At 52.3% G+C, this 12,473-nt stretch overlaps 1 protein-coding gene across 2 annotated transcripts in view; it reads left to right on the plus strand.

Annotated features, from left to right (window-relative positions):
- The window catches only part of LOC128352192 (solute carrier family 12 member 9-like), a 145,449-nt gene that overhangs the window by 60,334 nt on the left and 72,642 nt on the right, over positions 1 to 12,473 (plus strand). For both annotated transcript variants that reach the window (XM_053312531.1, XM_053312530.1), the window contains exon 8: positions 6,093 to 6,175. In XM_053312531.1, the coding sequence (XP_053168506.1) occupies positions 6,093 to 6,175 (83 nt within the window). The remainder of the gene's footprint in view (positions 1 to 6,092; positions 6,176 to 12,473) is intronic.

Here is a 12,473-nt window from a genome sequence, read left to right on the forward strand (position 1 = left end):
CTGTTCCTCAGCCTCATCACTGTAGAGAACAGCCTGGAAATAGGAGGGGGTAGCGCCCATCCTGCCATGCACACTACAGGGATAATAATACTGACCTAGCGACAGGACTGTTGTCAGAATTGCCAAGAGCATGCATGGGCAGCTCCTTGAACACACCAAAATACTATAAAAATGCAAAAGGTTCTTGGTTCAATGTACAGGAACTATTTGACAAAGGTTACTGTTGATCAATGGAGGCTGAGATTGCTGTGCTTTGCCTCGAGCTCCTGCTCATACCCAGACTTCGTTTGATTCATTCTCATTGATCCTTGGTGCACATGCGCAGACACAGGCATGTGCACACCCAGAGTTCCCTGGTTCTGCAACATTTGGAACCGTGAGAGCAGAATAAACTACAGTAAATACATCTGATGATATTTAATCTCTTAAAAGAAATTACAATATGTAACATGCAGCAAACATTACTTTTAAACAAATCTCCATCCAATTTTCTTTGACAACAAAAGCTTCCCAGTTTGGGGACGGCCTCCAATCATTGCCTGCTGCGTTTTATACAAACAGAACTAGTTATTTTTGACATTATTGTACACTCATTGTTTTTGTAAAAAAAAAATCCATATCTTTTAACTGATAGTATCTCTCCAGCGTTTCAGAGTTTGCGGAACAAAATCCTGGCCGCCACAGTAATATAAGCAACCATTTCTCTAAGAATTATAGTAATGTTTGTCATGTAGATTAGCAAAATAAAACAGGTCCAGTTGGATCTCATAACCTATTAGTTCTTTCATTGATTTTACAATAAATCTCCGGAGTGTTTTAAATCTTGAGAACAGAATAAATCACAACAAGGTTAATAGATGGGACTGTTTTGATCTGCATACTTTATTCTTGGGGGGCAGGATTTAGGCTTCCCTGGTGCTGAATTTGAATCTCTGGGGTACTAAGTTTCAACTCCTGGCATCTTTCTAGACAGTTAAGAGTAAGTGTGGTATATTGGTTGGAGTGTTGGACGAGGACCGGGGAGACGCAAGTTGAGATCCCCGTTCAGCCATGAAATTCACTGGGTGACTCTGGGCCAGTCGCTTCTCTCTGACTGACCGACCTCACAGGGAGGGTTCTTGTGAGGACAAACATGACCATGTACACCGCTCTGGCCTCCTCCTTGGAGGAAATGTGGGATATAAATGTATGAGTAAATAAATGGTCAGCTGTTCACATGCATGGAATATACAACGCTGACTTGCAGCGAGTTGGATCATCGGTCAGTCCAACCACAGGACTAGCTGACAGCTCTCCAGGTCATCGGAAGCTGCCATACAGAGTCAGACCATTCCGCTCTCTAGCTCAGTATTGCCTACTCTGACTGGCAGCAGCTCTCCAAGGTTTCAAACAGGAGTCTTTCCCAGCCCTACCTGAAGATGCTGCCAGGGATTGAACCTGGGACCTCCTGCATGCAAAGCAGTTGCTCAGTCACTGTTCCGTGGCCCCATCCCAGGTAGGCAAGGGCCTTTCTCACCCCTGCCCTAGGAGAATCTGTACCTGAAGATGCCAGGAATTGAACCTGGAGCCTTCTGGGTACAAGTGCTCAGCTGCGGAGTTATGGGCCTTCCCCAAGGCAGGTGCCCCCTCCCCACTTTCTGTTCTCCCAAATGTGTTTTGGCTGGCCCTTCCAAGTATCAACAAGATGGACCCCCAGCAACTTCTGCTTTTCGGCATCCTCTGTCAGGGTCTGTAACCTCGGGGACCCACACGGTTAGCTCCATACCCCCAGCAGGTCTTTGACTGTCCGTCTGTCTCGTGGTTGGCGATCTCTCTCTTTCCACCCACCCCTGTTGCTGCGCCGCTTGCAAAAATTGGGGATGTGCTGCGTGGCCTGGGAATTTGGAAGTTCCCGGTACAGCCCTTGGCAAGGAGCGCCTCAGGTAGCTCTCTGGCTTGTTCGCCATCCTCTGTGCCCCCTTTGCCATCTTGCTGCTTGGCCAAGTGTGTGTCTCCCTCCCTTCCTCCCTCCCTCCCTCCAGCAGCTTCCCTGTTCCAGCACTTGGCTGTCCTTTTGAAGTCCTCTGCCTCGCTGGCAGGCTGCCTGGGCAGTGTAGCGCTGGGCTGGGAGCTCTTGGATGGCTGGAGCCTTCTTCTCTTGGCAGGGAAGGTCTGGCAGAGGCGTGTTCCCGAGCTGCTGAGGGCAGCGTAGGCCTCTGGGAGGTGCCGGGAGTCTGCTCTGAGGGATGCCTGGATGGGCGCGCCTGGGGTTCAGCTTCTCCCCTGCCCCCCAAGTAAACATTCTGTGCTCTTCTTCTTTGCCGCCTTAGCCTGGGGGCTGCCCCCTCCCTCCAGAGACCCTCTTTGCCCGAGCTCAAGAGTGCCAGCCCAGCATGCTTCAGGGAGGGGCTGAAGGCCAGGGCTCCGAGGTTCTCCTAGCCTCAGCAACAGACGGCAAGCCACCTTGGGCACACCTAAGGAAGGGTTGGCCTCCTCCCATCCTGCCTGGTTCTTAGATCTACTTTCTCGGCCCCTGATTCCAGCTCCCGGAGCTGCTCTTGGGCTCTCTTAGCCCTCTTGCTGCGAAGAGCTGCTCTTGTGGTATCGAGGATGACTTGCCCTCTTTGCTAAGCAGGATCCTCCATGGTTTGCATTTGGATGGGTGACTACATGTGTGCGCTGTCTGCTGTAAGGCGTTCCCCTTAGAGCATGGGGCCCTAGCTCACTGATAGAGCATATGCTGGCATGCAGAGGGTCCCAGGTTCACTCCCTGGCAGCGTCTCCAGGTAGAACTGGGAAGGACTCCGGCCGGAAACTTTGGAGAGCTGCTGCCAGTCAGTGTCGACAGTACTGAGCTAAATGGACCAAGGGTCTGACTCGGTAGAAGGCTGTGTTCCCTTTTTAGCTTCTGCGCTCTCTCTCTCTCTGCCACTCCTTCAGTCTGAGTTAACTGGGCTGAGAGCCGTCAGGGACTTTGGATCCCACTGTTCCGATCCAGCAGTTTTTGTGAGGTCGGGACCCACTCTAAAGTGAACTCCCAAAACCTTGGCTGATTATAGGCTGATTAGCCACAAGCCATGTCCTGTAAAGGATCTGTGAAGACCTGATGCTGCAGGGTTTCCCACCCTTGGGTCCCTGGGTGTTGTCGGACGACAGCTCCCATAATCCTCATCAGTGTGGCTGAGGGTGATGGGATTTGTAGTCCAGCATCATCCAGGGGGACCAAGCTCTGTAGCATAACTGGTGGCTGTGGTGATGAAGCCGTGTGTGTGCACAGCCCTTCTTGCTGCCTGGCGTGGGAGGGAGTCTGTGGCATTTATTGGGGCTGACACCCGATTAAAGACATCTTAGCTGCTTAATCACAGGCATTTTAGCCAGTTAATCAATTAATTGATTCAATCAGTATAAATTTGTGTGGCTGTTTGTGAGGAGCTCCAAAAGGATCTCTCCAAACTGGGTGAGTGGGTGACAAAATGGCAAATGTGGTTAAATGTAAGTAAGTGTAAAGTGATGCACATTGGGACAAAAAACCCCAACTTCAGGTCTACGCTGATGGGATCTGAGCTGTCATTGACTGACCAGGAGAGGGATCTTGGGGTTGTGGTGGACAGCTCATTGAAAGTGTCATCTCAGTGCGCGGCAGCTGTGAAAAAGGCCAATTCCATGCTAGGAATCATTAGGAAGGGGGTTGAAAATGAAAATGCTAACATTATAATGCCCTTATACAAAACGATGGTGCGGCCACATCTGGAGTACTGTGTACAGCTTTGGTTACCATATCTTAAGAAGGATATTGTAGAACTGGAAAAGGTGCAGAAGAGGGCAACCAAGATGATCAGGGGCCTGGAGCACCTTCCTTATGAGGTTAGGCTGCAGCATCTGGGGCTCTTTACCTTGGAAAAGAGACGACTAAGGGGAGACATGATCAAAATGTATAAAATTATGCATGGAGTGGAGAGGGTGGACAGAGAGAAATTTTCCTCCCTCTCTCGCAACACTAGCACCAGGATTCACCCATGAAACTGAAGGTTGGGCAATTAAGGACCGGCGAGAGGAAGTACTTTATCACACAGCGCACAATTAATCTATGGAATTCCTTGCCATGGGATGTGGTGACGGCCACCAGCTTGGATGGCTTTAAAAGGGGCTTAGACAGATTCATGGAGGACAGGTCTATCAATGGCTACTAGTCTGGTGTCTGTGGGCCACCTCCAGCCTTAGAGGCAAGAGGCCTCTAAATACCCGTTGCAGGGGAGTAGCAGTAGGAGAGAAGGCATGCACGTACCTCTTGCTTGTGGGCTTCTCAGAGGCATCTGGTGGGCCACTGTGGGAAACAGGATGCCTTGGGCCTGATCCAGCAGGGCTGTTCTTATGTTCTTCCGTAACTCGGAGCCCTGAACACCTGTCCCTTCCTGGGATCTTCATCTTCCCTAGGCGTAAGCCAGTAATCACACCCAGGAGACCTGGAAGAACCAGAGTTGGTTCTCACTTAAGCAAACACAACCTTGTGGATGAATCTTGAAACCCGAATGGTGAATGGACAGCGGCCCGCTGGCTGAGTGGGGCCACGCCGGCACTTCCGACCCGCTGTGAAAACCAGCCCCATCCATGTTGTGCAGCTGCTTAAAGCAGCACAGGGGCACTTGTGCAGTGCGACTTCCCCGGGAAACGATGGCAGCAGCACTGCATGAGGGTCCATGCACAGTTTTAAGCCATGGTGCAGCTGCGCTCTGGTGCAACCCCACTGGTTCTGGCTTTCACCTGCGCAGCAGTCCTGGCAGGCTGGAAACGCCAGCATTGCCTTGTGCAACATAGGAAGCTGCCATATACTGGCAGGCCCTTGGTCCATAAAGTCAGGCCCTTGGTCCATCCAGCTCAGTGTTGTCTACACAGACTGGCAGCGGCTTCTCCAAGGCTGTAGGCAGGAGTCATCTTGGAGATGCCAGGGAGGGAACTTGGACCCTCCCGCATGCAAGCATGGAGGTGCTCTTCCCAGAGTGGCCCCATCTTCTAAGGGGGATGTTCACACATGTAGTCTCCCATTCAAATGCAAACCAGGGCAGACCCTGCTTAGGAAAGTGGACCATTCACGCTTGCTACCACAAGACCCGCTCTCCTCTCCTCGGGGGGTCCCCAGTGCCATCTTAATAAGTATCGCATACTACAGTGGTTAGAGTGTTGGACTAGGAACGGGGAGACCTGAGTTGAGATCCTCATTCAGCCGTGAAACTCACTGGGTGACTATGGGCCGGTCACAGACCTCTCAGCCTAGCCTATCTCACAAGGTTGTTGTGAGGACAAACACTGCTTTGGGCTTCTTGGAGAAAGAGCGGGATATAAATGTAATAAAGATGGAAAGAAGGGAAGGAAGGAAGAGCAATTCATAGTTGATTCTTAGCCTATTTAAACAACCCTAACAGCCTCCCTCCATCCCCCCCCCCCTCTCAGTTGCCCCAATCTTCACCCCTTGGAAAGTGGGCTCTCTTCAAAGCTGGGTCAGAGTCTTCTTTCCTCTTTGGTTTTACCTGGGTGCGAACAGTAGTTCAAGGGGTGGGGGGAGTGAAGCTTTAACCCATGGGCGCAGCGGGGAAGTCACTTGCTACTTAAAGCAAGAGCAAGAGGTTGCTGCTTCGAATCCCCGCTGGTATGTTTCCCAGAGACACCTATATCGGGTAGCAGCGATATAGGAAGGTGCTGAAAGGCATCATCTCATACTGCGCAGGAGATGGCCATGGCAAACCCCTCCTGTCTTCTACCCAAGACAACCACAGGGCTCTGTGGGCACCAACTCAACGGCACAACTTTTACCTTTTACCGAGGCCACCTTGGCTCTCCAGCTGCTGTTGAACTACAACTCCCATCTTCCACTGCCAGAGTCATGGCAGGGGCTGATGGGAGTTGTAGTTCCACAGCTGGCGAGCCAGGCCTGCCGCCTCCTGCTCTAACATACCATAAAAACCTTTTAGCCACTTTTTGCTGTGGTCTTGCATGCATCAGCTTGGAGACCAGCCTGCCCCCTACAACGCTCTGATGAGCACCACTTCAAGCAGAAGCCTGGGTCTAATTCTGTATTATTCTCTCTTCTCTCCCGGCTGCCATTTTGGCCTACGAAGGCAAAGCCCTTGCGCCGGCAAATCGGACGTCCCGTGGTGAGAACCCCTGGGTGGCCGTGGTCTTTTCCTGGGCGCTGGTGCAGGTGAGTGTGGCCTGTTCACGGGGTTGTTCTGCTGCCTCTGCTTCCATGGGCAGGGTTTTTCCGTCTTCTTCGTGTTTTAGACTGGGGTGTGTGTCCCTGGATGCTCTTGCTGGGGCAGCTGGAAGTGTGGAGTGCTGGCAATCCAAATCCCAGCAGAATGGGGCCACCACTCAGAGGGGAACACTGTGGCAAGAGGCCTAGGCAGGCCGCCTAAGAACATAGGAAGCTGCTGTCTACTGAGTCAGGCCATTGGTCCAGCCAGTTTTGTCTACTCTCATTGGCAGCAGTTTCTCCAAGGTTTTGGGCAGAAGCCTCTCGCACCCTGTTCAATTACTTTATGTTTGTATGTAAACTGCTTTGAGAACTTCTGTTGAGAAATGGTCTGTAAAGAGTAGCAGTCACCGCTCTCCTGGAGATGCTGCCAGGGACTGAACGTGGAGAGCTAGTCTGGTGGTAGCAAGCATGACTTGTCCCCTTAGCTAAGCAGGGTCTGCCCTGGTTTCATATGAATGGGAGACTTGATGTGTGAGCACTGTAAGATATTCCCCTCAGCAGGGGATGGAGCTGCTCTGGGAAGAGCAGAAGGTCCCAAGTTCCCTGCCTGGCAGCATCTCCAAGACAGGGCTGAGAGAGATTCCTGCCTACAACCTTGAAGAAGCTGCTGCCAGTCTGTGTAGACAATTCTGCGCTAGATGGACCAATAGTCTGACTCAGTATATGGCAGTTTCCTATGTTCCGATATATGTATCTCCAGGTGGTTCACATAAAAATAAAAATACACCATTATTATTTTTAAATATGGAGAGGAGAGCAGGTCTTGTGGTAGCAAGCATGACTTGTCCCCATAGCTAAGCAGGGTCTGCCCTGGTAGCATATAAATGGGAGACTTGATGTGTGAGCACTGTAAGAGATTCTCCTCAGCAGGGGATGGAGCCGCTCTGGGAAGAGCATCCAAGTTCTCTCCCTGGCAGCATCTCCAAGATAGGGCTGAGAGAGATTCCTGCCTGCAACCTTGGAGAAGCCGCTGCCAGTCTGTGAAGACAATACTGAGCTAGCTAGACCAATGTGCTCACTCAGTATATGGCAGCTTCCTAGGTGGAACCCTCTGCATACCAAGCAGAAGCTCTGCTGCTGAACTAAGGCCCCGGTCCCTAAAGTCAAATGGGTGAGAAAGCCAGGTGGGGAAGCCGGAAGCACTTTGAGGGTGGAATCTGGAGGTTGTCCTTGGAAAGGCCCGATCCTGACCCAGGAGCTTGTATAGAAACCCTGGGCCAGGGGGCTGCTGGCAAGGGGGGACAGAATTATGTTGGGACCAGGGAGGGCAGGACTGCTGTATGAGCCTTTTTTGAGGGCAGCAAAACACAGAGATCGGGAGGCTGCCAGTTCCTGACCCTGCTGCTGCTGCTGACCATCGGAGGCATCTGCAGGGTAGACCATAGTGCTAGGATTCTGGGAGGGAGCCAGTGTGGCTGTCCTTTGCTAAGCAAGGTCTGCTCTGGTTTGCATTTAAATGGGACACTACATGTGTGAGCACTGTAAGGTATTCCCCTTAGGGGGTGATGGGGCCTCTCTGGGAAGAGCACCCACCTGCTTGAATACAGAAGGTTCCAAGCTCCCTGGCAGCATCTCCAAATTAGGGCTTAGAGAGAGAGACTCCTGCCTGCAACCTGGGAGAAGCCACTGCCAGTCTGTGAAGACAACACTGAGCTAGATGGACCAGTGGTTTGACTCAGTTGCTACAAGGCCGCTTTCTACGTCCAAATGGCCGTAATTCTATTATTCTAATAATTCCGTTCATAATTCCATTCTATTATGGCTATTGCCTTAATAGAATGATTGCGTTGCCATTGGCCATTTGGAAATCCCAGGCATTCCTACGGCCCTTTCGCTGGAACCAGCGCTTCTCAGCAGGCATGCCCCGCCTTTCGTTTTAGTACATTCCCTAGAGCATGCAGAAGGTTCCAGGTTTCCTCCCTGGCAGCATCTCCAAGACAGGGCTGGGAGAGAGACTCCTGCCTGCAGCCTTGGAGAAGCCGCTGCCCGTCTGGGTCGGTAATACTGAGCTAGCTGGACCCATGGTCTGACTCATTATCTGGCAGCTCCCTATTGCCCTGCTGGTGTGCTTGTCCTTCTCCTTCCCTGGCCCGTTTCTGAGTGGGAATCTCCATCCAGAATTTCCATTCTCCTGAGTGGGAATTTCCCCAGCCCATCTCCAAGTAGGAATTTTGAGCCGGTGTGGCTGGGAGGGGTGCAGTGACTGGGGGTCCCCGCAGGGCGGCTTTTCTCGGTTGGAATTTCCCCAAGCCAGAGTTGGAGGGAGGCATGAAGGTCTTTACTCTCCTTTGGCTCCGATGAGCAGCTTGAGACACCTCTGTGGGCAAGCCCCTCTGGATATCCATTGGCCCAAAAGGCCCCATGAGGCCCCAGAAGACAGAAACGGGGCCATCCTGCCATTGGAGAATTCCCAAAAAAGTGACCTGTGCTAGGTGCTGTCCATAAAATGGCACAAAGGCCATTAGTGGGGGGGGGGGGTTCTTTTGCACTGGGTAGCTCATAGATAGCTGCCTCATACTGAGTCAGACATTTGGCTCTCTAGTTTAGTATTGTCTGCTCTTATTGGTAGCAACGTCTCTAGGGTTTCAGAAAAGGGTCTTTCCCAGCCCTGTCTGGAGATGCTGCCAGGGATTGAACTTGGGCCCCTTCTGCATGCAAAGCTGGTGCTTTACCTTTGAGCTGTGACCCCATCCCCCGTGGTTCCTTGCTGATCTTCTCCCCCCCCACCCCCACTGCATTTAATGAATGGTTTCTTCTCCCAAATTGCTATTGTAGTTTTGATTGTGACTGTCTGTATATGTGTGAATGGTTTGATTTGCTTTTTGGCACATTTTTTAATGTTTTTATCAGTGTTTATGTACCGATTTGTTCAAAAGACGGGTCAGAGATTAAAATATATAGAAACGCATTAGACAAGCAGGATGGGAGATCTGGGTTTGGTCAAGTGAGTAGCTGAGGATTGCTGTGGACAGAGTTGGGTGTGCCTGGGATAGACTTTTGCAGAGAATGCTGTGCTTAATTTGGACCAGGCTTCAGTCCTGTTGTGCGACAAAGTAATAGTACCTCTAAGCATGCGCAGAATGTGTTACCTCTACCACTGCATAAATCGCCTTGGGGAGGAGGCTGTTCCCAGCTGGAAGGGCCGTAAAAAAGTGGACAATTGATGCTCTCGTGCAGGAGTGAGTTGTGGTGGGAGAGGTGAGGTGTGTTAAACTTGAGGACTAGGAACTTTAGAAGTCGATATGGTGAGCAACAAGGAGGCAGTGTCGGGCTGTAAAGTGGGTGTTTTTTCCTTCAAGCTTTATCGGAGAGCTGCAAGCAGGAAGCAGGTCAGATTGCAGCCATTGCTGGATTGGAGAACAATGGCATTGCACAACGAGGGCTGTGCGTGGTTGAGAGGCAAACTGCTTGGTGCTGAGATCAGATGTAACCAGCGAACACAGCCAAGCTTAGCAACTGTGAAATGGGTTTAGCTGCAGGGAGGGCAGCGGCCCAGGGACGTTTTTAGGTGCTGTGTAGGGAGCACACATTGGTGGTGACCGGGGTGCAATGGCTTGTACCTCCCCCATTCCTCCTTCCTCCCCTCCTTTTCTCCACCGTGCTGTCAGTCAAGATAAGCCTCTCGGTGGCATAGAAGACCCCAAGTTCAGTCTCTGGCACAGCCCTTCTAGTATTGGGCTGCAAAAGCCCTCTGCTTTGAGAGCCCAAAGAGCTGGTCTTGTGGCAGCAAGCATGACGTGTCCCCTTTGCTAAGCAGAGTCTGCCCTGGGTTGTATTTGAATGGGAGACGACATGTGTGAGCACTGCAAGATATCCCCCTTAGGGGATGGGGCTGCTCTGGGAAGAAAGATCACCTGCCTGCTTGCATGCAGAAGGTTCCAAGTTCCCTCCCTGGCAGCATCTCCAAGATAGGGCTGAGAGAGACTCCGGCCTGCCACCTTGGAGAAGCTGCTGCCAGTCTGGGTAGACAATACTGAGCTCAATGGGCCAACGACTGACTCAGTAGCAGGCAGCTTCCTATGTCCCTAGTCACTGTGGGCAATCTTGGGTTAAATGGACCCGTGGACTGACTCTGCATAATAAGGCAGCCGCTGCATGAGCGCCTTTGTGCCAGTTCTGCAGGCTCCCAGGATCGGACCCCTGGAATTCCAGCCCATCGTTGCTCTTCAGGGCAGGACTCGAACCAGTGGGTGGAAATGGCGAGGCAGCAGATCCGGGCTAGGCATTAGGAGCGATCGCCGCACTGTAGGAGCGGCTTGGCAGTGGAGGAGCCTGCCTGGCGCAGTGGCGGGCTCTCAGTGGTGGAACTCTTCCTTTGCATGCAGAGGGTCCCCGGTTCACTCCCTGGCAGCATCTCCAGGTAGGGCAGGGAACGACTCCTGCCTGGAACCCTGGAGAGCCGCTGCTGGTCAGTGTAGACGCTCGCAAGCTAGCTGGCCCATTGGTCTGACTCTCGATAGGGCAGCTTCTTGTGTCCGGTGAGTTTGGGGCTCCCTGGCCACGATCCGGCACTAGCCAGTACTTTGTGCTTGTCTCTGGATTCGGCATCCATTGGGCAGCCCTTTCAGTTCCGTTGCAGGAAGCGGGAGAAGCGGCGGTGGGGGGGGGAGGAATTGGGCAAGCTGGCCCCCGCCCGACGTGAGATCCATATCAAACACAACTGGAGGGGTCCCAGGTGCATTAAACAATTGCTCTGCTGCCGTGTGCAAATGTATCAAAGCGAGATGCGCCGCTCTGCCTCGGAGACGGATCGTGGCGAGGCACCCCGGAGACTCCCATCAGCTAATCTGCAGGAGCTGCCATCCCCCGGCTCCCTCAATAGCCCGCGCCGCTCCGCCAAATTGGACAAATACATGTAATGCAAAAAAAATTGCCCCATTAGCCAGCAAAGGAACATTGCGGTGCAGTTGCAAAGGGGGGGGGAGTGGAGGGGGGCCATTAGGTGGCTTCAGGCCCAATTTGAAGTCACCATGGATCAGAATCAACTCCTATCACCAGGCGAGACACTCGCTGTGCAGAAGACGGGAGGCGGGGATTGCACAGCAGAGCTGAGATTGTGTCTGGCCGGAGCCTGGAACCGTGTGGGATGCTTTAGCAATAGCCTCAGACATGCTTACAACCCCAAACAACATCGGAAGCTGTGAGTGATTTCTAGATTGGCGATTGGGGGGGGCGGTGGTGGTGGTGGTGGGGATACGTTCCTGCAAAGCCACTGAAAGGGAGTTCATTGCCTTTGGTGATCGCCAACTATGACGGAGCCCAGTTCTCATTCCTGCTTGAGCTTCCTGGAGCTCAGCCCCTGAACCTGCTTCCAGGGCAAGAGCTGTGTCCGAGAACATTGGAAGTTGTGTTAAACAAGAGTGCCTCTGAGCACACGCAGAGTATGTGTTCTTTGCCTCTGAGTGACCAGAGCTATCTTGTGAATACCTGAGGATGCGGAAGCATGGCTTTCACGATGGGCCTGTACGTCAGTGAAAGGCCATCTGCTCCGAACACAGAAGGGCTCGGCTTCAGTCCCTGACCTCTCCGGGCAGGGATGGGAAAGACTCTTTGCTGGAACTCTTGAGAGCTGCTGTTGCCGGTCAGTGTAGGCAATGCTGAGCTTAGTGGACAAAGGATCTTCTGTAATAGGAGGCAACTTCATATGTCCAAGCTTGCCTTCAGTAACCCTGCTTTTTAGAAATGCATGCTTTCCTGTGCGTTCCCCAGCACTTTCCCATGTTCATGCTGTGCAGCTTGGAATTCTGGGGCACATCTTCTCGATTGGCCTTTATCAGCCACAAAGAAGATGCTGTCCCTATCTCAGAGAACATTTCACAGACTTCAGGGACTCAGGGTCCAGTGGCTAGCTAGTGATGGAGGGAGCAGCAACCACTACCGGAATCAAGGCCATTTCGTGCCATTTCATGAAGCCCTAAAACTGGGGAGAGACACTCAGGCCTTCTAATCCTCATCTCTCTGCCATGTAGCAGGACCACCCCCTCGAGTTTGTGTCTTCTGTGCAGGGGTGACGTAATGGCAGAGAATGAGAGCCAGGAGTTGCTAGTCCAAACCCCCGTGGCTTAGCCACCAACTGGGAAGGTAGCTTTAGATGGGCCTTGAGAGTAAGATGACCAAGATGGGCCTTAGACTTGACAGTTCTGACCCTCTGGGTGGTGCCGAAAGCGGCATGCTTTCAGCTGAATGTTGCGCACCTTTGTGTCCAGAGAAAAATATGGCTAATCAGACTTGCGGGTGCAGTAGC

Source organism: Hemicordylus capensis, chromosome 3, assembly GCF_027244095.1.
Source record: "Hemicordylus capensis ecotype Gifberg chromosome 3, rHemCap1.1.pri, whole genome shotgun sequence".
NCBI lineage: Eukaryota > Metazoa > Chordata > Lepidosauria > Squamata > Cordylidae > Hemicordylus > Hemicordylus capensis.